General features: G+C 37.8%; 2 protein-coding genes across 3 annotated transcripts in view; one reads left to right on the top strand and one right to left on the bottom strand.

Moving 5' to 3' along the window:
* The window catches only part of Copb2 (COPI coat complex subunit beta 2), a 27,890-nt gene extending 16,574 nt beyond the window's left edge, over positions 1–11,316 (top strand). Inside the window, exons 11-22 of the mRNA XM_033759469.1 lie at positions 1,020–1,108; positions 1,191–1,297; positions 2,240–2,383; positions 3,094–3,224; positions 3,535–3,742; positions 7,550–7,660; positions 8,526–8,740; positions 9,560–9,652; positions 9,740–9,920; positions 10,105–10,173; positions 10,333–10,404; positions 10,639–11,316. Coding sequence (XP_033615360.1) covers positions 1,020–1,108; positions 1,191–1,297; positions 2,240–2,383; positions 3,094–3,224; positions 3,535–3,742; positions 7,550–7,660; positions 8,526–8,740; positions 9,560–9,652; positions 9,740–9,920; positions 10,105–10,173; positions 10,333–10,404; positions 10,639–10,734 — 1,516 coding nt within the window. The 3' untranslated portion in view covers positions 10,735–11,316. The remainder of the gene's footprint in view (positions 1–1,019; positions 1,109–1,190; positions 1,298–2,239; positions 2,384–3,093; positions 3,225–3,534; positions 3,743–7,549; positions 7,661–8,525; positions 8,741–9,559; positions 9,653–9,739; positions 9,921–10,104; positions 10,174–10,332; positions 10,405–10,638) is intronic.
* A 55-nt stretch (positions 11,317–11,371) lies between these two features.
* On the bottom strand, positions 11,372–25,320 carry Mrps22 (mitochondrial ribosomal protein S22). Of its 2 annotated transcripts, none has more exons than XM_010625588.2 (8): positions 25,124–25,320; positions 22,297–22,463; positions 21,059–21,223; positions 18,524–18,667; positions 18,120–18,203; positions 16,478–16,623; positions 12,971–13,079; positions 11,372–11,904 (listed from the first exon to the last, which is right to left on the bottom strand). In XM_010625588.2, exons 1-8 carry the CDS (start codon positions 25,293–25,295, stop codon positions 11,809–11,811), a joined length of 1,083 nt encoding a protein of 360 aa, XP_010623890.1. In that variant the 5' UTR covers positions 25,296–25,320; the 3' UTR covers positions 11,372–11,808. The 2 variants fall into 2 exon arrangements, with proteins under 2 accessions (XP_010623890.1, XP_010623891.1); XM_010625589.2 differs by having other exon boundaries at positions 22,297–22,460.
* Positions 25,321–25,463: the final 143 nt, after the last annotated feature.

Below are 25,463 nucleotides of genomic sequence, written 5' to 3'. Positions count from 1 at the left end.
ATGAGTTACGTGGGGGAGATGCTTTGTTGTCATGTTTTTTTTTTTTTCTTTTTGGTACCGGGGATTGAACTCAGATCCTTGCACTTGCAAGGCAGGCCACCGAACCGCTGAGCTAAATCCCCGACCCTGTCATGTTATCTTAATGAGAACTTTATTGTTTATTTTAAAAAACTGATTTTCTTGATGTTCCCCACCTCCACTTCATTTTTTTTTCCTAAGCAAAGCACTCCGTAGGTCACTTCTCTCACAGCTTTAATGTCCAGTCATAGTCATGGCTTCTGGATTAATTTCCTGCTGATGAACAAAAAGCTGACTAATGATCTGCTTGTCAGTTTTTCTTAACTTTTAAAAATCAACTTTATTAATAGAGTTATAATTGATATAAAACAAAATGTACAATTCTAACCATACATTCAGTGGATTTGGACAAATATGTATAATCTTACCCCAAACACAGTCAAGATATAGAATATCATTTCTCCCCCCTACACTTATTTCTCTTTAATAGTCAGACCACCCTCCTCCCACCCAGACAAACACAGGTCTGCTTTTTATCAACGTATAGATTTGTCTTTGGAATTTAATGTAATGGAATCATGTAGTATACACTCTTGTGTCTGGCTTATTTTGCTCAGCATATTGTTAATGAGATTCATTCATGTTGCTTATATCAGTAATTTTTTACATTATTTGCAAAATAGTATTCCATCATACGACTAGACCATAATTTGTCTAACCTGTTGAACACTTGGGTGATTTCCAATTTCTAAAGTAGTTTGTAAGCCTAATCATGTAATACATAGTATGTCCCATTCCTTATATTTTTTCTAACTGTAAAGAGTTCTCTTTACATTTCTCTGATATCCTAGGAAAAAATACATCCATGAGTATTCCTTTAATATTCCTTTATATTTTATATGATTAATAACTCAAAAATATTTGAAGATTTTTCTAATATTTGGTGGTATTATGGTTTAGTATATAATATGCTATATTTGCCTTCTGTATTTTCCCCTCAGATATGCCATAAGAGAGAGCAACAGTGTTGTAAAAATATTTAAGAACTTTAAGGAAAAAAAATCATTTAAACCGGACTTTGGAGCAGAAAGTGAGTGCTATTAACTTTTATTTATAGAACCTTTGTAATGGCTCAAAAATACCTAAGCAAGATCTTTTTATACTCTTTTAAGGTATCTATGGAGGCTTCTTGTTGGGTGTCAGATCTGTAAATGGATTAGCCTTCTATGACTGGGACAACACGGAACTCATACGCAGAATTGAAATTCAGCCCAAACATGTGAGCTTTCCCTCCACTGTTTTTGGAATGAGTGATGAGTTTTGGGTCCCTGAAGCCAAGTCGTGTCCTTATACCCTGCTGTCCATTTCATTGTGTTGAATCCAGTGCCATGTACCTTAGTGTTGCTCAGAAAATCAGGATTGTGTTAGTTGAATGGAGCAGTAAACAGATATTTGAAAAGTATAAAAATTTATACAAATTTCAAGTGACATTTTAAGTGGCTTTTGACAGAATAAGAAAGCTTTAAAGACAAGAAATCAGGAGATTCTTAACTTGGAAAGGCCTGAAAAACTCCCACCTGATTCAGAAAGCTTTTCCACACTTACTTGATGAAGGCTGCTCAAAGTTCAGGGGACCATCAGTGCCTGCTGCTTTGATAGCTTTCACTTTCAGGAAACTTAGCTTTTGGAGAGACAAACTAACCTTCCTGTGGTACTAGTTCTGTCCTGTAGAGTGTGGTGATAGTGGCCCCAAGAGGGGAAAAAAATTAGTGGTGAGGGGCTTTACTCTATGTATAAAGCATAGATATATGTATATATGTACCATATATATACATATATATATATATATGTATATATATTTGCATTTTGTATGTGTGTGTTTTAAAAGATATACACTATATCTCTGAAATTTCTTTAGGGGAAGTGATTAGGAAAAATAAAAATAAAAAGGCTCTGAATAGATTGTTACTGCTTCTCAAAATTACACACATCCAGTGGTTCTGACAACTCTTCTGTTTTCCACTGCTCTTCCCATTGTTAGGCCAAATAGAATATCCCTGCCCTGTCTGACCTTCCAAATATATGTAGAAGTATTCTACATAAAATTGTTAAGTGCATGATTATTACATTATAAGATTATTCTTATAAGAAACAAAGTATCTGCAGTTTGTTGTGTCCACTCAGAAATTCAAATCAATTGTCAATATTTGTTGTGTTACAGATTTTCTGGTCTGATTCTGGAGAACTAGTCTGTATTGCCACTGAGGAGTCATTTTTTATCCTTAAGTATCTGTCAGAAAAAGTCTTGGCTGCACAGGAAACACATGAGGGAGTTACTGAAGATGGCATTGAAGATGCCTTTGAGGTGATTGCATCAACACAACTTTAGCTTTGTTTTTAAGCAGTCTGTATTCTTACAATGGACCACAGATTTTAGCATTTTATTATAAATTAGATTTGCAGAGCAAGTATTTAAGTGGTACTGATGAAATGTGAAAAATTAAAAATCTTGTTTCAAAAGACAGAATCTGAAAGTAAATATGTTTAAAAAATTTCTGCTTTGGTCTTAGGAAATCTTTAGACTTACTCTGATATCTTCCAGTGAGGAAATCTGAAATAGTTTTGGTTCTAAGACTGTTTAGTCAGTTTTAAATTAGCTGTAAAATGTTAAAAGTAAATCACCCATTGTGGAGATGTCCTACAAGATCTTATGAAACACTTAATATTCTAGTTTCAAATGTATTAGGGGATTTAAGTTAATATTCTTTTAACTCATAGATTCTTAGTTGACTGTTATGTGGTTTAAAACTGTCTTTGAAGAAAGAAGATACAGCAGTGGGAATTTGGCTCAGTAGTGCCATGCCTGCATGGCAAGCTCAAAGTCCTGAGTTCGATCTCTGGTACCAAAAACAAAGAAGATACAAATGCTAAGGAAATATTTTCTTTCTTGAAATAGTATTTTATTTTGCATCCATTATTTTTTACCTTATCACCCTTGAATATATTTAGCTTCTTGTTATTGTTAGATTTCTAAAGTTGGATAAGTTAATAATAGTCTTTATTTTCTTTCTACAGGTTCTGGGTGAAATTCAGGAAATTGTAAAAACAGGGCTATGGGTGGGCGACTGTTTCATTTACACAAGTTCTGTGAACAGATTAAATTACTATGTTGGAGGAGAAATAGTCACCATTGCTCACTTGGACAGGTAGCTGAGTATTGTTTTGATTTTGTCATAAGCACCCTAAATTTTAAAGTGTGCTTTTAAAGCAAAATGGCTTGTAGCAATAATAGATTGATTTTTCCAGGTTCTGGTTTTAGTAGGTTGCCTGTCATTAACCAAAATTGCATTAATCAAATGGAAATATTTTGAGCTAGAAGCAAGGTGTGTGTGTGTGTGTGTGTGTGTGTGTGTGTGTGTGTGTGTGTATGTATACATGTGTGTGCATGCTTATGCTTATGCTTGAGCTTTTGCACATAGATTTGGACTTCTGATTTAGTGTCTACTTCTCTTGTAGGACAATGTATCTCCTGGGCTATATTCCTAAAGATAATAGGCTTTATCTGGGTGATAAAGAATTAAACATCGTAAGTTACTCCTTGCTGGTTTCAGTTCTGGAATACCAAACAGCTGTCATGAGGAGGGATTTTAGCATGGCTGACAAGGTCCTTCCTACCATTCCAAAAGAACAGAGGACCAGAGTTGCACACTTTTTGGAAAAGCAGGTAAGCGGCTTTTTTTCTTTGATTTTTAAAGCCATCAATTTAAAAGAATATTAGTATGGATTTTTAAAATGTTATTTTATAATCACCATTAAATTTCTTGTGAAGGTGTAATTTCTCTTGTCATTTTAAGGTACTTGTACAGCATATAGTACAATCTCCTTATAGTCTTCGTGCTCCTTTCTCAGTGTCCTTAGTATCCCCTTAAATGTTGGTGTGATTGACCAGTCTTATCTGTGTATATATATATCTCTTTTCCAGTCTCTAATATTTTTATTTCGACGTGGCATTTTTGTATCTCATCTGCCTTTTTCCCTTTTTTAAATTGTGGCAAAATGCACATAACATGAAATTTACCACCATCAACATGCCTTTTTCTTTTCTTTTCTTTTCTTTTCTTTTTTGGACCAGGGATCAAACTCAGGATGTTGCACTTGTGAGGCACCACTGAGCTAAATCCCAGGCCCAACATGCCTTTTCTTAATGTAAAAAATTTTAAGTCAAAGCACACTGTATAGAGTAGTTCTGCAAAGCTTAAGAAAAAGCAGGCTCCTCTTCTTTCCCCTGTCCCCTTTCTATTCCTAGAAGTAATTGCTTTTAATTCTTTTACCTGATTCTTTTGGTACATTATTTCCATATCTCTATATAACATGCAGGAGCAATAAGCAGTTTCTTCATTTTTCGGCTTTAGGCATTTCTTACTACTGCTGATTCTGTAGATGAGGGTTTAGCTTTCTTCCTCCTCCATCTACTGCATTATACCACTCTTTTACCACTTATCCTCCCAGAATAGTTGCATCATAATTTCAGTTAGATTGGCATTTGATGTTTGTTATTACGGCTGTATATACCTGTTCACATCTGAGCCATATGATGTACTTCCTTTCCTATAATCACGTGTTTTCCCTGAAATTTATAATTGCTGGCTTTTTTCTTTGCTTAATTTTCTATATACATATGATAAATTCTCAGTAGACTTTGTTGGCTCTCCATATTTCCTTTCATTTTGTTTAGTCTGCCTCAGACCAAACTGTATTTCCACTCATGGATATCCCCTTACCATCATGTTGGGGCTTTTGCTCCTTGCTTGAGTTGAATCTATTGTTGCCTATATCTCATCATCTTTCCTGGTTTTTTCCTGCATTTTGGTGTAGTATTTCCTTCAGTACTTTGCTTAGGAAGCATTTAATCATGGAGGTGTTTTTTATAACATTCGGTATCTGAAAATGCTATTTTTCTACTGTAAAAATATTTGACCATTCAACAGTGTAGAATTCTATGTTAAAGGTAATTTTCTCTCAGAATTTTGAAGGCCTTCTAGCTTCTAGTTATTGTTGAAGTGTAAAAGCATTTTTATTCCTGATTGTTGGTGCATGACCTGTTTTTTCTCTGGAAGCTTTTTGGATCTTGTCCTGGTTATTATTCTAAAATGTTTTCTTTCATTCAGCTGGGTATTAGATGAGCTCTTTTAATAGAAAATGCATTCTTCATTTCTAAAGATTTTCATATTATCATTCTGTGATTTCTTTCCTATTTTGTGTATTCTTTTTGTGTTACTCGTGTTAGACCTATCACACTGATGTTTTCTATTTTCCTGGGAAAAAAATTTTAACTGGAGATTGAATCTTTGTGCAGAGGTACATCCTGAGCCCTTTTATTAATTTTTGGGAATAGGTTTCCCTAAGTTGTATAAAGTTGTGTAGGCTGTTTTTTCCTCTGCCTGAGCTTCCAAGAGTGCTAGGATTACAGATATGCTACCATGCCAGGCTGAATAATTTTGTTTGTAGTTCAGAAGTTATCTTTTCCTTCTACATGGTATGTTCCCTTCAATTTTTTTTTAAATTGATTTGGGTTGATCTCTCCTGTTAAAGAGATTTTCCTTAGGTGTCTGATGATCCTTGGACCCTCATTTAAGAGGAAGGTATAAGAAGTAGATCTGCAGATCTAAGTTTGTAGTAGGACCTGTTGGATGTGGACTTCACAGTAAGTGAAGTAGCTGCCACTTGACTAGGAGAACCTCCATCTCAGTATCTTCATCTAATCACTTTTCATATATTCATTTAATGGGTTTAACAAGCACAAGTATACCTGGCATTGTTCTAGGTAATGTATAACCTTCGAGGGATTGACATTTTAGTACTTTTCATTTCTCCCTTCTTGGGATGGTTAGGTTTTAAAGAGAAGCTCCCCAGTTATCATCATTCTGGGGGCTGAGTAGAAGACAGCTGGAAGTCTCAGAATTTAGGATTTCATTTAGTTTCCATATCCATTCTCACAACCTCCTGTTTTCCTTTGATTTTCAATACTCCTGCCTCCTGGGTTGTGCTGAGTATCTTTCAGGCCCTCTATAGTTAAGTAAGTCTAAAGAACAGACCTGGTTTCCTTGTGTGTTGGGATAGGAGGGACAGAAGTAGATCTGGAATATCAAACAATTTTAGGTAGTTTTTTTGTTTGTTTTACCACTGCCCTTCTTGATACACTGTTAGCAATTCTGAGGTGGGAATCAGGTTATTTCTATGCTGTTTTCACTCCTGATTTGAGGATTTTAAGATTTGTGCTACCGTCGTACTCTACTAGTTATCTTCCAAAACATTGTTACTCATGTTTCTCCTTTTCTAGTATATCCTTGAGAGTTTATGCCTTTAAAAATATTTAAGTTCCTTAGTGTCATTTTGGTGATGATTTGAGGGGAAACAAGTTTGTATATTTACCCCACCTCATTTAATGTGATCTGCCCTTGCCTACATAGTTCCAAAGATCTTCTGTCTTTGACTGTTAGGTTTTATGCTGTCCACATCAGTGTTAGTGAAGTGATTCATTTTATTTAGAATGTCTGATCACATTGTACTCATAGATGGATAGAGGTGAGTTTGATAATCTGAAGTTAGAACATTTCAGACAGAATAAAACAGTCCTGAAATTCTAGCTGAACAGAACTGAACTCTGAAAGCTCCCTGGGTTCTCTATCCTGGCCGTCCCAGGCTGAGCATTTTCCTTCAGTTTGAGGAAGAGGTTAATTAGCCCTGAGCTTTTCCTCTGACACACCACCATATCCCTAATAGTCAAAAAACTTGACCTTAGAGCACCACACACACACACACACACACACACAAAACAGTACTGTTGGAGAAGCTAATTTAGTAGTTCTTGGTTGATTTTAAAGCCTGTTCCTAATGGATTAGAGCGTGCAAAAAAATTGTAGGCTTTCTGTCCTTTGGGATACTTGCTGATGAATGAATTGGACATGAGGTCAACACTAAAGGTATAGGGATGACAGCTGACCAGTGTCTGGGCCAGAATACAAAATGTTTGCTAAATGGCCTACAGATGAAAGGCACTTGGAAGGTTATTATATTTGCCTCCCTTTTCTTTACTTATTTGTTCCCAATAATCCCATCTGTAAAATGAGGACTAGACTAGATGATCTTTAAGGTCCTGCTTCATTGAGATTACTACAAACTGCGTTTACAGTTTCATTTCTTATGTAGTGACTCTTTAACATTTCAAAATCCCTTGTCATTCCTATTTTTAATTTTAGTTTTATCTTAAATTAAGCCAGCTGCCATTATCTGAACCTTAGACATGTGATGAATGTTTTAGCTGCAAGGTTTGTACTGTCTAATTAATGACTCCTAATTCTTACCTTCCTATAGCAGTTACTTTTAATTCTACGTCATCAAGGGGTTTTTTCCCCTGAAAAGGAAATGGATGATTTCCTTATATATTTGCACTCTATTTTATGTAGACACATTTTTGTATGCACAAATCACACATACATATATTGTTTTTTCTTTTTCTAAATCTGGGCAGGGTTTCAAGCAGCAGGCTCTTACAGTATCTACAGATCCTGAGCATCGTTTTGAGCTAGCTCTTCAGCTTGGAGAGTTAAAAATTGCATACCAGTTAGCAGTGGAGGCAGAAGTAAGTACTAATTCATGGATTCTCATAACTAATGGAAAAGTCAGTAGTACTTCTGCATGTTTGTTGGAATGTTTTGGTAGTTGGGTTTTTCAGGTGGAAATTAGTGACTCATTTTGGTGATACTTTTTTTGGTATTTTTCAAAGATGCATTATTAATTGTTGCATAAATTAAATGGATTATATTCATGATAATCTTAGCATATGATTTTTTTTTAAGACGTATTTTCCCATCTTAGGTGAGATTTATTTTTCAAGAGTAAGTAATTTAAGGTAGTAAATAAAGTAGCCTGGAAAGTCTGAGCACGGACAAAAAATGATTTGCCAAATCCCAAACTAGCAAGATGCTGGTTTTAAAAGGTTCTGACATTTTGAAACAGCTTCATGACAATTTTATACATATTTATGTATTGCATGATCCCAATTGTGTTAAGTCCAACATTAACTGTTAAATTGATGGGTGAAATAAATTTTAGCTATGTTAAATAGCATTTTGATTTCTGATGTTACAAATGACAGAAATTATTTACACATGTAATTTTCTACTCTTTCAGAAGTGGTACTAAATTTACACATTAAAATAACTGCAATCTAACTTGAAACTTGTTAGATGGGTTACTTTTACTGTGTAATTAGAAAATAAAAATATTAGCTTTATTTTTCATGCATCATTAAATTTTGTGAATAATTTTTACTTCCTTAGTATTTATGTATTTATATTTTTAGTTCAACTGATAGAGTTGACTTAGTAAGCGTAGCTCAATATCTGTCTTTCATTTTAGCACAGTAATGTTCACAATAATGGAGTAATTTTGATGTTGGAACTGTATTTCCAAAGATGCTTTAACTTGAAAACTCTTCCTCACAGTCAGAACAGAAGTGGAAACAACTTGCTGAGCTTGCCATCAGTAAATGTCAGTTTGGCCTAGCCCAAGAGTGCCTGCACCATGCCCAGGATTATGGTGGTCTGTTGCTTTTGGCCACAGCCTCTGGAAATGCTACTATGGTGAACAAGCTAGCAGAGGGTGCAGAGAAAGATGGCAAAAATAACGTAGCCTTCATGAGCTACTTTTTACAGGGCAAGTAAGTATTACTCCAAGGTCTACAAGACTCTGTGCACAGTAATTAAAAGCACTATTTGTAGTGGAAGTGGTGGCACACTTGTAGTCCCAGCAGTCTGGATGTGGAGTAGGTAAGGACTGAGTTTGAGGCCAGCTTGGACTACATAGTGAGCTCAAGGCTAGCCTGAACTACATAGCAAGATTATGTCTCAAAAAAACCAAAACAAAAAGTATTTGTACATTGACTTTGAAGATGGCTTTTGGAGAGAGATGTGAAAAATAAATTCTGAAGAGAAAGCTGATGGATGGCCAAGAGGTATGAATAGTATGACAATGGGAAGAGGACATTGCTACCTTGCCGGCACTCACCTTTATCACAGGGTGCTGTATAACATTTGGTCTCAATATGTGAGCTAAATGGGATGTTCAGAGTGGGAGAAATATTAAACCCTTCTCAGCAGCCATCAGGTAATGGCTGAGGTATTTTATTGTCTGGCTGCAGCAGGCCATTGAACTCCAGTTGTACCTGAATGTCAGGTAAATACCCTGGTCTTTGAAATTTGCTAATCCCATCTTAATTAACTCTTCTTCAGAGCCCATTTAGGTTCTTAGAGTTGTTAAAAGTAAGTTAAGTAGGTTAAAAGTGGTTACAAAAGCTGTCTTATCTCATATCCCTGGAGTCCGCTGATTTTTATGAAACACCATGTAAGACAAGTAAACAGCTCAGTAAAAAGGCAAATAATGAGGGCAGTTGAGGAAGGTTTGACTTTGCAGCATTACATCTGTGTATCTTTCAGATGTTATGTATCATTGTGACAGCCTTTATCTTTTTCATCACTAGGCTTGATGCTTGCTTAGAGCTCTTGATTAGAACAGGACGACTGCCAGAAGCTGCTTTCCTAGCCCGAACTTACTTACCCAGTCAAGTTTCAAGGTACAACTTTAATTGTAGGAAGAAGTGTTTCACATGAAAACAGAGCACACTTAATTTAGTCTTTCTTTGGTTCCATGTTTATAATAGGGTAGTCAAACTGTGGAGAGAGAATCTCTCAAAAGTCAATCAGAAAGCAGCAGAATCCCTTGCTGACCCTACAGAGTATGAAAACCTTTTCCCTGGATTAAAAGAGGCCTTTGTTGTTGAAGAACGGGTGAAGGAAACACAGGCTGATCTGTGGCCAGCCAAGCAATACCCACTTGTCACGGTGCGTAGCCAGGTGCCAAGCTTCAGTGTGACCACAGGGTGGAATTGCATTTGTGACCTCAGATTTTGAACTGTGGTAAATAACACTATTGTTGGGTTGAGCTAATACCCATGATTTAGCCCAAGTTACCTGATTAGTTATGATTTCAAAATATTTTATTTCATCATTTTTTATTGTTTGATAGCCAAATGAAGAGAGAAATGTCATGGAGGAGGCAAAAGGCTTTCAACCCTCAAGATCTGTAGCTCAGCAGGTCAGTAGGGTGCCACATGTCATAATTTGGCTGAGACCGTAGATTTTTTAAGTACTGTCCCCTACTTCCTAACCCTTGTCTTCCTTGCCTTGGGGGGAAGAATTTAAATTTCTGAACCAATTCTTTTGTCTTCATATGTATCTGTACTTGTGCTTCCAGGAACCTGATGAGAAACCTGCTTCCCCTACTCCAGTCATTGTGGCTTCCCAAACAGCCAACAAAGAAGAAAAGGTAAACTAGACATCATCCAACCCCTCCCCTCCCCTGCCATCCAGTGAACACATGTAAGCCTTGCTGGCAACGGTGGTTTAAGTGATGCAATGAGCGGGAGAGTTTCGTAGTTGGGGCCCTGAACTGAGAAGATGCTCTTTGACCATTAGGCAAATTTTGGTTCTTTCTTTGATGGTGAACCAGGTAACTTTTCTTTGACAGTAAACTTCATCACTCTCTTGCTTTTATTTTCAGAGCTTACTGGAACTAGAAGTAGACTTGGATAATTTGGAATTAGAAGATATTGATACAACAGATATCAATCTGGATGAAGATATGCTAGATGACTGAACATAATTTTCCATTTACTTGAGTAAATAGATCATTATTATATATAGATATTGGTCATTACCCTGTCCACAATGCTTGAAACAAACAGAAACTCCTTAAATTTTTATATGGAAATGCTGTGGACCAATGGGAGCAGAATGCCTCCTCACCTTAAGAGGCATTTATTATGTACGCATTTAAAATACTGTTTTCCACAGTAAAACAGACATGAGCTTTGTTTTTTTTCATACTGTCACTCAAAATCCTTAGAATCAATGATACTTGTTTACTTTGTGAATAATAAAAACAGACTTCTAGTTTTAGAAGGCTGAGCAAAAACAATACCTTACATAGGACTCAGCCTCACATGCTTTTCTCTGCATAACTAAATCTTCATTCTTCAATTATCTATCACAGTTCTGAGAAGTGGATTCCCATACTGGCATTATTTAAACCCTTTTAATTTCATATTATACTCAGTCTATGTAGCTTGGATGGACTTATCCAGAGTTTGTCTAGTAGTTACCCATTTCTAGATTCAAAACCTAAAACTTCAGGGAAGTGGGAGGGGTAGGGGAAAGCTAAGAAGGAAAAAAAAAAAGAAAAGGAAAAAAAAAATCTGTAAGTAGTGAAGGGAGGGCAGTGAAATGAGGAAAAATAAGAACCAAGATATGTCATGTAAAGGTACAAGAACCCAATGATGACTGTAACTATTATATACCTACAACCCCTATTCTGATCTCAGAAAGCCAGGCTGCATCTGTATTACCAATTAAGTGATACCTGGTTTGATACCACAGAAAAGGCAGACTTTTATTCTTTTTCTTAACTTTGCACTTGTCTAACATCATCAGAGAAATTCATAATCAGGTATTCAGAAATATTCATTCCCTGGCAGCCTAGAAAAGTGAGTTGGGTAACAAGTTATTCTTTGTATTTTTTTGTCAGAGACACAATCTGAAATTTTAAAAGCAAAGTTGTTATAGAAAATTACAAATCAGTACTTTTAATTCTGACATTTTTAAACTTAAACATTCACTGTAAAGGAGACAAGTACGCAGTTTTTATAAAACAAAATATAACTTTAAAGTATTTTCAGGAAGCCGCAGAATGGCTAATGAATGCTTCTTGATAAGTTTGAAGTGTTAATTCTACATATGCACCCCTCTGTGCTTCTGTTTTTGCAAAGACCTGTTTTAAAAAAAAAAAAAGTTTTAAAGCAATGGGACACATACTATTTATAAAATTCTAAGTTTTAAGACGTTAACGTTTCTGTAGTAGGAAACAATCCCAATTAATACCTTCCTTTATAATGTTTTCCCCCATTTATAAAGCAGTAACATACATGTATGGGAAAACATCCCACAGTTAAGCAATATTACTTCTAAATACCGAATTAGCTGTTGTCTCTTTTAGCTTGTTTAAAAAAAAAATGTAAGACTCTTAACATTGTACTTCCTGCTAGATCAAACTGAAAAGCATTAGGGTAAAGAGAAATCTGGAAGATGAGAATTAGCAGATTCATTTTTCACTTCAAACAGTGTCCAAAAGCATTTTGCTTTATCTGGCTTAGCCCTGAAAATCAGGATTAGTACTATAGTTTCTCTACTTAGGGTGGTCACTGGTCATTTTTATCTTTAGTAAGCTTGTGATAGATTTAAAAAAAAGGATTACTACAATATAAGCCAGTACAACAAAACTACATCTATTCTTTATATTAGAGGAAACTGAATTACACATTGACTTCCCCCTTCCTCTCCTAAAAATATTAACACATCATTTTCAGAAAATCTGTGTAAGCCCATGGTTTGGAACAGTGTGTAGTTCCCAAATGATAAGAGAAATAAGGCTTGGTATAGCACCTCCACTTTCTCTTCTTCTTGGCACCTATCTCCCATATTCTGTGACCACACTGGAGAACAGGAAAGTGCTTTTAGGGACCTACTCTAGCTCTTTTTACCTTGTCTTGGTGACCACTTCAGATGCAGCTTGGCCCTTTATATACTCCAAAGAATGAGGGCCTTCTACCTGCACTGTCTGAACCTCTCTAGACTCCAGCATACTCCCTACTCAATGCATTGTCCAGGATGGAGAAATATGGGGGCTATTATCATACTGATGTTTTCAAGACCACAAATGTTCCGTATTCACAAATCTGTTTAGTTACTATTAAATACAACTCATTTCTGCATCTTTTTTCTGCATCTTTTAAGACTCAGTTACCACCACAAGTCAGCCAGTATGAAAAAGACTTTACCTTAATTAAATTTATTCCCTCAGCAGCCTGCTCTCTGGCCTCTTGAGCTGATGGGCCATCTGGATGGAGCATGTGATACAGCTGGACCAAGCTGGTGGCATCATCAGCTCTGAGAATGAAAGGGCTTACTGTTACCAAGGGTTTTCTTCACTGGCTTCACAGTCCTATAAAGTGTGTGCCAACTTCAAGATAAATTACATTTCAGACTGCTCAGGCCAGGAGAAAATGGAAGCAGGTTGTGGGGGCACTAGTGCCAACAAAAGAATTTCAGAAAACTGACTAGTCCTCACATCAAGTCTGTGAGGCAGGTACAGCAAGAGTCACTAGGAAGTGCCAAATTTGTGAAAATCTCCAAATACAGCTATATTTTTGGAAACAACATTTCTCACGGAAACAACCTTCCTAGTAGCAGCTCATTTTCAAGCCAGCCCACTTTATCAGCATGAAATGATGTCATCCAACTACAGCTTCACCTCACAAAGCAGGAGGCTAGTGGTTACAAGGTTCTCAAAGTCACTTGCCTTTAATGGTATCTGCTAACCAGTTCTCACTGAGACTGGATTAACAGATAAGTGCCACTGGAAGAGGATCCCCACCAATTCCAAGAAAAGACAACGCTTGAATAGTCACAGGGACAAAGTTAAAAAATTCACATCCTGGTAAAGCCAATTTGAATCAGGCACATCAGGCTAAAGGAAAACCAAATTCTTGTACATCAGCTGTCTAGTGTCAAACCTAACTTTGATGAAGCACAAATGACAATTCAGTTCTGGTTTGCACTTACCTATTTAGAAATGCACACATTATAACAACATTACAACTTCTAGCGGGCCAGGGATTCAGCTCAGTGGTTCAGTGGCCTGCCTTGCAAGTGCAAGGACCCGAGTTCAATTCCTGGTACCAAAAAAAACAAAACAAAAAAAACCCCAAAAAAACAAAAACTTCTAGAGGCCCCAAACTAATCACTGTCTTCTCACACTGTCAAAACTTCAGGACCATTTGCCAGCTGGAGGGGAAAAAAAAAAATGTATAAAAACTGGGAAGGGAGGTGGTGAGGATACCCTAATATAAGGCTACCCTCAACTATCACTCTGATCTCCCTCACTGACATTACCTGAGCAGGAGGATAAAGAGCATGGTGACAATGAGTGACACAGTTAACTTTAAGCCACAATGACATTAGACATATACTCTGGGCTAACCCCAAGTCCCATCTACCCTAAAGGCTATCATTTGGGAAAACTGAAAATCCAGAGATGCTTGTTTTAGGCTTTTCAGAGACAAAAAAAAAAAGATCATTACACATCTGTGCTTGTTATAATCTAACAAAGTCCAACAGATGTTGTAGTAAAGTATCTACCCATAGTTTAGGCACATGGCCCTATGAGAAAACAATAGTGAGACTTGAGTCTGAAAGAAGTCCACATACTGAATTGTTGCCAGTAAAGATGGTGCTCTCTACCGTTCAGCTGGAGATCTGCAGTCAGCTCAATGTCCCATTCCGAAATACTGCAGGAGGGGTTAAGTTTTCAAACCTCCCTTCCAGTACGCAGGAACTGCTTCACATGTCCCAAGGCAGTATCACATATTAGTATGCCTAGTAACTTAATTTTCAAACATTTCTGTGTTGCTCTACTTTTTCACAAAAATATTGTTTTAGTTCAGAATGATTACATTTGATTTTTTTTTTTTTTTTTGGTACTGGGGATCGAGCTCAGGTCCTTGTGCTTGCGAGGCAGGTGGCAGAACCACTGAGCTAAATCCCCAGCCCTACATTTGAAAAATTTAAAGTAGAAAATTCATTTATGGGAGATGTCACTGTTTCTGCACATAAAAGCACGTCACTTTCTAGAATCCACCACTCCTACATATAGGGGATGGAGGTATATTTCTGCCTTTTGAACTGAATGACAGAGCACGCTGAAGTGAGATGGCCTGGAAATCCTTACCATTAGGAATGCTGTTTCTAGAACTGATGCTGTTTCCAAATGTGGGCTTAGAGAAACTGAAACCTTTCAATTCTAAATGCCTTAATGCCTTTATCAAAAAGATGTTATTGCTACAAATGTTAATAATTATCTAGAAAACAGCATCAACAAAACTGCTTAATGCAGGATTGTTGCTAACCTTCAATTTATTTTTTAAAACTGCAAGACATTTATAGCTAAATGGATACACAGAGGCCATACTCTTAAGTGAAATAGGACACACATGTAATACTGAATAGTTTCTCTGGTGTGGGAAACCGAAAGTGTAAATAAGGATCAAAATGTATAATAGATACTGTAAAATAGGAAAAAAAAAAGGTCCAGAGGGGAAGAAGGGAGGTGTGGGGGAAAGAAATAAATATGAGAAAAGGAAAAAAGAAGGAAACAAAGTCTTTTAAATAGGGAGGGGTGGAGAGGTTGATGGGGAATGGGGAAAAAAATAAGAACCAAGATGTATCACGTAAAGGCACAAATCCCCAATGATAAATGTCATCATATTGTTTACCTAAAATGTACCGATGAAATTAATGATTAAAAAAACTGCAGTACTTGTAAAGCACAACAGAAAGAGAAATGCTTACATGATTGCTGATGGCAGCTAGGAACTTGGAGCACACCAGCTTGATGCTAACATAAAAGGATCTTTGTTTCATGCAATCCTGAAAAATAACTTTTTGATGCCTTAAAAATCTTGTGAAAACAAGGGCTCTCAAACACAAAAGTACTTTTATAAGTTAAATGACTTTTACTGAAAAGCCTAGAAACAGTTCTACCACAAAACAAGCACCCAGCAAAGCTTATATTTACTTCTGTACAGTTTCTATTTCATCCCCTTTTGAGGAGCTGGAAAGTTCACTGCTCTTAGGAGCACTGGTGAGTGAGCCCAGGAAAAGTCAATATTCAGATTCTACTGCACAGATCTAAAGGTAAGTTTCAAAGTATCTAGATGCTATGGCTGTGTCTTGATGTACCCCAAAGCTTAGAGTGTATGATGCTGCAATTAAGGGTATGCAATTACTAAATTAGTCCACTGATTGGTCTGGCATTGTGGATAATGGGAAGGCCCACCCTGGGTGTGGGTGGCACCACCCAAAAGACAAGTAGCCTGGATGGATACAAAGGACAGAAAGAAGGCAGGCCGGCTGCTGCTGCTTCACTACTTTGCTGCTTTGCTGTCTTCTGCCCATCACAAACTGTTTCTCCTCTGTGATGCCCCTCTGCCTTGTCACGCTACCTTGGAGCCAGCCAACTATGAACTGAAACCTCTACAAATTGTGAGCTACAATAAACCTTTCCTCCTTTAACTTTTGGTATTGGGTGTTTTGTCTCAACAAGAAAAATAACTAAGACACTAACCCTGTTTGTGAATACAAAAGCAAAGCCTGAGAAAATTGGTTATGCTAAAAGGAAAAACCCAGACAAAATGAGGCAAGTGAAGGCTTCAATTTAACACTGGAAAAAGATCATAGCTTAAATACAGATTTACAGCAATACAAACGATTCCTAAGATCATACTTACAAATCTCTCTGAATCTGGTCAATGAGCAAACCATCAATCCTTTTCTTATTTACAAAATACCAGGCCATTCCACCAAAGTGTCTTGTTGAACGTAAAAGGTCATATTTTCCATGTTTATCGATATCTTCATAGGTCTGGTGATGAACCTATCCGAATAAAATGCAACCCTTCAAAAACAGCAAAATACAAAGTGAGCAGCATTACTCTACTTACACTGACTAGTGGAGAGCTGGCCCAGGAAAGTATGAATGAAACCAGGTTTACTTAGCTGCCTCCACTATAATGAGTCATTTAGTAAGCTGTAGACCACCCCTGGTACACCCCATCTTAGGTGGCAAGAAGGGTTAAGAAAGAACTTGTTGAGATGACAGCAAATCTGTGCCTTCCCCATTGCATAAGTGTGTGGCAGTGTGAAGCAAGTCACACCAAACCTTTATAGCCTTACCAATAGCCAAACTTTCAACAGCCAAACACAAGCACTGATTTCATATATACAGACCCTGGAAATAAATTATCACACCTTTTGGTCACTAGGGAAAAAATAAACCACTTTTTTCACTTTTCCTTTTTCCCATCAACTGCCCCATCCCGTCAGCTCACCCATGCCACTCTACTGACATTTCTTAAGTTCTCCTTTCAGACTCATCTTCTTAAATGAGGATAAAATATGTATCTGGTAAGGGCATAACTCTGCTCAAAAGGCTTTCAAAGACCTATTGATAAGTACATATTCCTCAGCCCAGTATCAAGGTCTCCAGTGAGGTAGCCGCCCCATCTACCTTTCCTGCTTAATCTGGAATGCTCTCCTACATACAAATTAGATGGTCAAGTAAACCAGATCACTGACAATGTCTTAAGCATACTTGGTTATTTTCTGCCTATTGCTCTTTACTGTTCTACCTGAAGCACCTCTCCTCAGGCCAACTTCCTCTGCCAGTGTTCCTAGCTCTTCCTGAATACTTTATAAGACTTCTACAAAGCCTTTCCTGAAAATACTCTGACCTTTCAGCACCTAACATTTTAGACATAAAGTGATAATTATCCACCTACTTATGTAGCATCCTTCCACATAATCATTATTGGACTGTAGCCTTTGACACAACACACCCTATCCTTGTTTGTGACATTACCTTACTACCTGTGATAACACCTTACACTAAGGTACTTTAGTACATAAACGGTACTAATGAATACATACTTAGATATTTAAGACACACACATTGCACTTTGTCAAAATATAGCAAGTAACTTTATTGTAGTATGGTAAATTAAGAGAACAAGCTTTGCCATTGTTTGGTCCAAACCCTACCACTTACACAGCAATATACCTGTCAGTAAGCTACTTAATTACCAAGCCTAAATCTCCTCATTCTTAAGGGTTGTTGTGAGGATAAAATATGTATCTGGTACACATCTGTATTCAATAAATTTTCAGATATTTTCCTTCCCTTCTGCCTATATTGTTGGTGGTGAATCTATGCATGAGTGTCACAGCAGACTGTTTGCTATCATCAAAAGCTTTAAAAGGTTCACCATCACTACTTTATACAAAGCTTATAACTAAACTCAAGTGTGCTACATTAAAAATCTTGTTCATAACTGTACTTTAATCTCTATTTCAGAAGCTGTAAAATGTACCTACCTTGATGTACTCAGTAGAATCTGGCTCAAACTGGGCAACACAAAGATTAAGGACATCAACATGCCGGTCCTGACTGTACATGGTCTAAAACCACACAGCAGAAATGGAATTAGATGAGAAGAACACAAAGTTTAGTACCTGTCCTGACATGGTGACAGGGATGCAAACCCATACATAGGACACATTTGTGCCCATCAAGAGGCATACAGAAACAACACGGGCTTTGTAATGGTCACAACTGAATCCAAATCCCACCTAAGACTCTAAGAAGAGAAAGTCATGTAACCATTAGAAACATTTACCTGTATTTACCAAGGCAAAACACCAAGCAGCACCACACCCAAATGGCTCAACAAATAAATCACCATCACTGAGTCTAGAATATAAAACACAATTCACCTGACCTTAAGGTTTTCTTCCTTGAAAATTATTGGTGGTAAAACCCTACGACCTTCTTTGGGGAAATAAATTTGTATCATCCGATCCCGTTCTTCCCAAGAAGCTTTGCGTAGTGTGCCACTTGGTTCTCTTACCACAATAAAACGTTCCTGAAAAACAATCAAGGATGAGTTATTTGGACTTACGTTTAGTTTCTGCATTTCGCCAAGTCCATTATAGAGGTCTCCAAACTTGGCTGACAAACTTTTTGGCATCAGAGACCAGTTTTGTGGAAGACAATTTTTCCATGCAGTGGGGAGGTAGAGATGGTTTTGGGATGAGTCTAGTACATTGCATTTATTGTGCACTTAATTTCTATTATTATTATTATTATTATTATGAGATTCTCTTAAGGAGCAGCAACCTAATGCCTTCTGTACATGTACAGTTCACAGTAAGGTTTGTGCTCCTACGAGAATTTAATGCTGCCACTAATCTGACAGAAGGCAGAACCCAGGTAGTAACACAAGTGATGGGGAACACTTGTAAATATAAATGAAGTTTCTCTCACTTATCTACCACTTACCTCCCGCTGTGAGGTCTGGCTCCTGAGAGGCCACAGACCTGTACCAGTTGGTGGCTGGGGTTTGGGGATCTCTTTTTAAAATAACAATTTGCAATCTGCAATATATAATGCAACTGGGAAGCAAAATGCAATCTTGAGTATGGGAGTTCAATGATAATTTTAAACCTTAAAAGACTCAGTTGGCAAGGTTTAATGCTTCATTACTACCATCCCACTGACCATCAGAAACCAAAAATTTAGCACCAACTATGGTGTTGAGGGTTTCATACATAAAATGATCCAACTAAAACTGATCGGTGATAGAAGCTGGCTGGTTCAAGTATTTCACTTCCCTATCCCACATTCTCAACTAAACAGATTTTACCACTCTATGACCTACACTTATCAAGGTAACAGGAACACATTGTTCAAGAACGTGCAGTCTTAATTTTGCACCTCTGATTTCTCATATCGACATTAGACATAAATCTATCAGACTGGCTGGTCCAGTCAGAGACCTCCTCTGGTCTCTTCACTCTTCCAAATGCCAAATCCCAGCCCACTGAAATGCTTCGTCCTCTGAATTTAAACCACTATTTGCACCATTTATATGCCAATTTATTATGTGCAAGATTCTTAACACTTCTCACATACTGTTATACAAGCAAAAAGGGGCAAGAAATGTGGATAATAATTCTTTAACACCTAGAGTTGGAAAGACATACAAGAGCTATACACACAGCTGATAAATGATACACACCTGATTAATTTATAAATTAACAAATAATATGCTCTACTTGAGAGTTGTAAGGGTTCTGAGGAGAAAATAACACTTTCATCAAACACTGTACAAAATAAAAAAGATATAAAAATTCTTCCTCAAAAAGATTTTAGTAATTTGAGAAACCAGAATTCTAAGTTTCTTTCTCTTTCAAGCTACCAAAATACTCCTCTAACCGCCTTCACAGCATTGCAAATACAAAATAAAGCACAAAAATTAACTGAAATTCTACTTACAGAAAAATTTTGAATTAAAATGAAAATTCTGCGATCCTTGTTCATGCCAGGAACACAGAGGGCTGGTACAGGAATGGATATAACTGAATTCATGTTTTCTAACTATAATTATATATGATTAGAGTGGTTAATATGGAGTCATCCTTCTACAATTCATTATTCTATAGTATTCTAAAGCACTTTGTTGGCTGAACTTTAAATTACTCTTTATTTGCAAGTCTCATATATAAAACATTCTTTAAATGCCAAAGTGTTCTTTAAAATTGGCAATCAATGGAAGAGAAGAGAATAAAAATAAAACAAAAGAAGCAGTGATATTTAAAAACTATCTGAGAAACACCTGTCACTCTTAATGAAAATTCTGTAAAGTGAAAATCCACTAACCAGGTGTAGTGGCGCACTCCTGTTATCCCAGCACTCAGGAGGCTGAGGCAAAAAGAACACTGTGAGTTCGAGACCAGTGAGTTCCAGGTCAGTCTCAACTATAGTGAGACCCTATCTCCCTGTCTCAAAAAAAAAAAAAAAAGAAAAAAAAATCCACTGGGATGTCTTGAGTTTCTTAGCATCATCAAGGAATAAATAGGATTAAATTCCATCTTCCCAAAATGTTTCAGCAAAGGAACAGTATGACTTAGGTAATAAGAATTTCCTTCTGCTACCTTGTACATTTTTGTCCATTTATGGTTTGGGAAGTGGATTTCTGTCTAGAGGTGCCTTGTCTCTCTAAGCACATCCGCCAATCTAAAATACCCTGAGTCCACAATCTATAGGGAAACGGTAATATCAAGACGTGAGGTTGGTCTGCACCTCTCATCTTCCTCATACTGGATCTCCCAGAAAGGTCTCATGCAATCACAGGAATTCTGGTTGGAAGCATCACACACAGCCAGGTCTTTCTGACCCCACTACAAAAACCCTCAGACCTATCTTCACATGAAATTTCAAACACAGGTCACTTTGCATTTAGACGTATACTCACCCGATGTGGTATGGTATATGATATATCAGTAAACACATATTTGGCTGTTTCCATTCCTTCCAAAATCTTATCTTCTGCTAACACATCATTTATTGGTGTTCGTTCTTCCAGAACTGGTGGCATTTTCAATCGCACTTTAGCTGCTTCAACTGCCTTTCTGGTAGCCTAATAAAATAAAATATTTCTTAAGCAAAGTCACAAGCTTACAGACCAAAAGAATCATTTGATAAAAACCAACATTCATCAAAAATGCCTGAAAGACTGCAAGGAAAGGAAGGTATAGCCAACAATTAGTGAGTGAGAAGCCAAACTTGGACTCGTGGGTGCTGGCCTTTGCCTGTGGTATGGCTGAGAACACCAGCTACAGGCTTAATCATGCTGTGACAGTGTGAGACTACAAAATCTGCTTCAAATAAAGGATTGCATTTATTGAGTGTTTACTATGTGCCAGATATTGTTCAAATACTCTGAACAAATGTAATTTGCTCACTTAATACCCATACCAACTTTATGAGCGAGGTGCTACTGTAATCTCCATTTCATGAAAGAGAAACCAGGAGAACACAGGTGTAAAAAAGTTGCTATGAAGCTACAGCTCTAGGATTTGAACCTAGGAAACACAACTTTAGAGCCCACACTCTTATCTACTGACCACACTGACCCAAACAACATTACTACCAATGGCTACCTCTGGTTGAAAAGGGAACTTTCATGCTTCACATGATATACTGGGCTACTTGATTATTTTGCTATGACCATAAATTACTCTGGAATTAGAAAGAATGTTAATGTTTCACATATTCATACATCAAAGTGTATTCCACAAAAGACTCAGTACTCAAGGTTCCAGGAAGTACTGTGCTTGTAATAGGAAGTTGTTCAACACAATTTCATAATTTCACTGAAGTTTCAGACCCCAGGGTAGCTCATAGTGGTGTTTCCATAGGAAAAAAGTTGGAACAGGCAAGAAAAAGGAAGGTTCCCTGGGTAGTTTGACAGCATGGAGGAGCCTGTACTTGGACATCCAGACCAGGCTCACATACCCCAGTCAACTCAGTTCTGGTCATGCTCCTGGTCCCTCTCTGCCTGCCTACTCACATTTCATTTCTCAGTTCTGTGCCATTAGTCTACCTCATAAGTGCTTGTAGAAAAGAGCTATAAGCATCTGCAGCAGCCTCTGGAAATCTTGTTTAAGCCTTTAAAGAAAGGTATTCTACAATATTCCTGTGTTTATATACCTCTTCCAACTGTGCCTGGGTCATTAGTTTATAGGTTGGTGGCTTCAGCTTTTGTATAGCTGGCTTAAAAATCTTCTCCAAGTTCAATCCTGTCATCTTGATAAGGATGCTTTGAACTTCTTTATCCATAAATGTAGGTTTCTTGATCTGTGAGATACCAGATTCTGCTAAAATAGATTTTAGTAAATAAGAAGCTAGCAAAAATGACAAGCCAACAAGACCTCTAAATAGAAAAGTAAGTGATCAGTTAAAACCATAAGTACAGTGTCCACTTGAAACTGGATAATGCTAATACCTATGAGATTCATTCATTCGACTTCATTTAATATTTACTGAACAAGCCAGGTATAGTAGTACATGTCTGTAACCCAGCACTCCAGAGGCTGAGGCAGGAAGACTGCCATGAGTTCAAGGCCGGTCTGAACTACATAGCAAGGACTGTCTCAAAATAATAAATAAATAAACAAATAAACAAAGAGTTTTAAACATTCACTATAAGGACAGTCTCTGCCAAAAAGAGTCTACTGTTGGAAGCAAAAGAAAAAAAATAATGTAATAATAGTAATGACTGTTACCATTTACAGACTTGTCTCCTATTTTGTAGGGTTTGCTTTGTTTTTGTTTGTTTGTTTTTGGGGGACTGGCTGATTGGTTCTAGTGTGGGGTATGGAAACCAGGGCTGTGCACAATAGGCAAGTGCTCTACTACTGAGCTGTATCCTTAGCCCTCAAATTTGCTTAAGCCAGGATAACACACATATTCGGAATGCATATATAAAACTACAAAACGGGTATTGACACCCTAATTTTGTAAATGATGATGCTAATGCTGACCCAAAGACAACAAGCTATTAAGGGACAGAGCTAGGTTTAACAAGGTTTGTCTGGTTTTAAAGCTTTCACTTTCCAATCTTTTTTCAATTCTGCCTCATACAGTCTACCTATTCCTTTATGTAATTTCTCCCTCCACTTCCATTACAAAACAAACAAAAACCATTTGCTTCCAGTCACCTCTTCCCTTGCTTGTCCTGTAAATGTTGGTTTCCTACAGGATTCTAAACTATGTTCTTTTCTCTTTTCTCATGTTGTCACTGGATGATTACTTTGCCTCCTACGACTTTAATAATCTGACATGCTGGAGAATGAAATCTGAATCTCCAGCTCAGACTATCTTCCACCCAATTAATGAACACCTCACTGTACTTCCTTCAGTACAGACAAATCAGAACTCATCAACTTTCTCTTGTCTCAAATCTGCTTTTCCTATTGTTCCCTATTTCAGCACCATCCATTAGGTCATACAGGCCAGAAACCTTATAGACATTCCTGACTTAACCTTACCCACCATGTCCAGCCAAGAGCAGTAGTAAAATGACAACCCTTAACATTTATTAGATAATTTCTACGTGCCAGAACTTAACTGAGCTAAGTATATACTGAATACATTTCATGCTCACAACAACCCTATCAAGCAAATATTACCATGAGCTACATTTTACCAAAAAAAGGACAACACAGAACACACACCTATATACCTTACTTTTGTTTTGTTTTGTTTTTTGAGACAGTGTCTCACTATGTAGTTGAGAATGACTTGGAACTCACTGTGTAGCCCAGGCTGGTCTAGAACTCACAGCGATCCTCCTGCCTCAGCTTCCCCAGTGCTGGGATTACAGGCATGCGCCACCACGCCCAGCCCTTACATCTCTTTTTAATCCGCCCTTTTCTACTGCCACTACTCTAGTCAAAATCACCCTTGCCTAGCCTCACTGCCTCCTTTCTGACCCCCGTACAAACATTCTCCACACAGATTAGTTAAGAGTAACCTCTTTAAAAATGTAAAGATGATACAATGTTTAGAACTCACCAATGACTTCCAACATCTTTTAGAGAAAAACTAAGGTGGTTTGCTTGCTTCACTGTGTTCCCCCCACTTTAAACGATGTGGTCTCTAAAGACCAGAACCCTGTCTTATCTCTGGCACCCAGGTTCTCTTAAAAGCGTTTAACACATTGTAGGTGCTCAGGACTACTCTGCCCAATCTCATCCTCTCACCCAACTTTAGTTAATATTTTTATTCCGATTTCAATTTATATTTAACTGTCTATGGAATACTAGGCTCTCAAAGGCATCTAAAATTTAGTGTCTAAACAGGTTTAATTCTGCCTCCCTTCCCATCTCCACACTTCATCTACTCTGGCATCACCCCACCCCCAATACTGTTCCTACAATTTTCTTCAGTTTGGTACAAAAAGGACTAGCCTCCATTCAATGCTCAAGTCAGAAACTTTGGAAACAAGATTTTGCCTCCTAAATCTAGATCCCGAACCATAATCATGCTTTATCAATCCTACCCCCAAAATACTTGTGTTCGTTCTTTCTCCGGATTTTTGCCTATGCTATCCCCTCTACTCGGAATGACTCTTGTGTTCTCCTTTAGCCCAGTAAGGCAGGGATCAGCTTCGGTCTTGTCTTTCAGGAAGCCCCTCCTGCCCTTCCACCGTTCCTCTACGTGCGTCCCCCAGCACAGCCCGAGTATCAATCAAATGCTGGTTCGCCTTGGGCTCTGCACTCCCTCAGAGGAGAGCTTTAGCGCACTGTACCCCCTGAGCTTAGCCCAGTGCTTTACAAGGAATGGAGCTTAGAACCTGAGCGAACGCTTAACGGAGGGCGATGACATACTTTGCACGTAAAGACTGAAGCTGACTGGTTTTAGACTGCGCAGAGGAAAAAGCCAGAAGGGCTGCCACGTAGTTTTCGCCAGCTAAAAAAAGAGTTTCTAGGCCTTCATGGATAACTACGCAGAGGAGGTCGGGCAAGTCACTTACCGGCGGAAGAGCTGAGCCGACGGCGAGGCAGCCCTACCGCGAGGGGCAGAGGCAGCGGCTGGAACAGAGCATCCGGCTGAAGCTGGGTTCGGGACCGGATACAGGCCAGCTCCGTGCCTCCAGAACCTATCACGAATCCCCACAGCGACATTGAAGTTCTAAGGGCCGCCATGATTATCTGAGGCCTCGCGCCGGAAATGGATACGATCAACCTCCGGTTCATGCGCAGTTTGTGTGGCATTCTGGGAAATGTAGTCTCGCGAAGAGGCTAGCTGCGGAAGCCTTCTAAACTGCGCCCTCCCCATCCTTTTGAGTTTTTTAATTTTTTTTTTTTTTTTTT

The sequence above is a fragment of the Fukomys damarensis genome, unplaced genomic scaffold (genome assembly GCF_012274545.1).
Source record: "Fukomys damarensis isolate Sample0158 unplaced genomic scaffold, DMR_v1.0_HiC HiC_scaffold_37, whole genome shotgun sequence".
NCBI lineage: Eukaryota > Metazoa > Chordata > Mammalia > Rodentia > Bathyergidae > Fukomys > Fukomys damarensis.
Note: the sequence above shows the minus strand (reverse complement) of the source record. Positions and strands in the feature narration are given on the sequence as shown.

What these genes read in the sequence shown, in the direction of transcription:
- Mrps22 (XM_010625588.2), bottom strand. Translation starts at nt 25,295, where the DNA reads ATGGCGGCCCTTAGAACTTCAATGTCGCTGTGGGGATTCGTGATAGGT. An exon ending in ATTCTACTGAGTACATCAAG is followed by an intron (nt 16,624 to 18,119) that starts GTAGGTACATTT and finishes TTATTCGGATAG; the next exon opens with GTTCATCACCAGACCTATGA. An exon ending in AGGGAATAAATTTAATTAAG is followed by an intron (nt 11,905 to 12,970) that starts GTAAAGTCTTTT and finishes TTTTTAAAACAG; the next exon opens with GTCTTTGCAAAAACAGAAGC.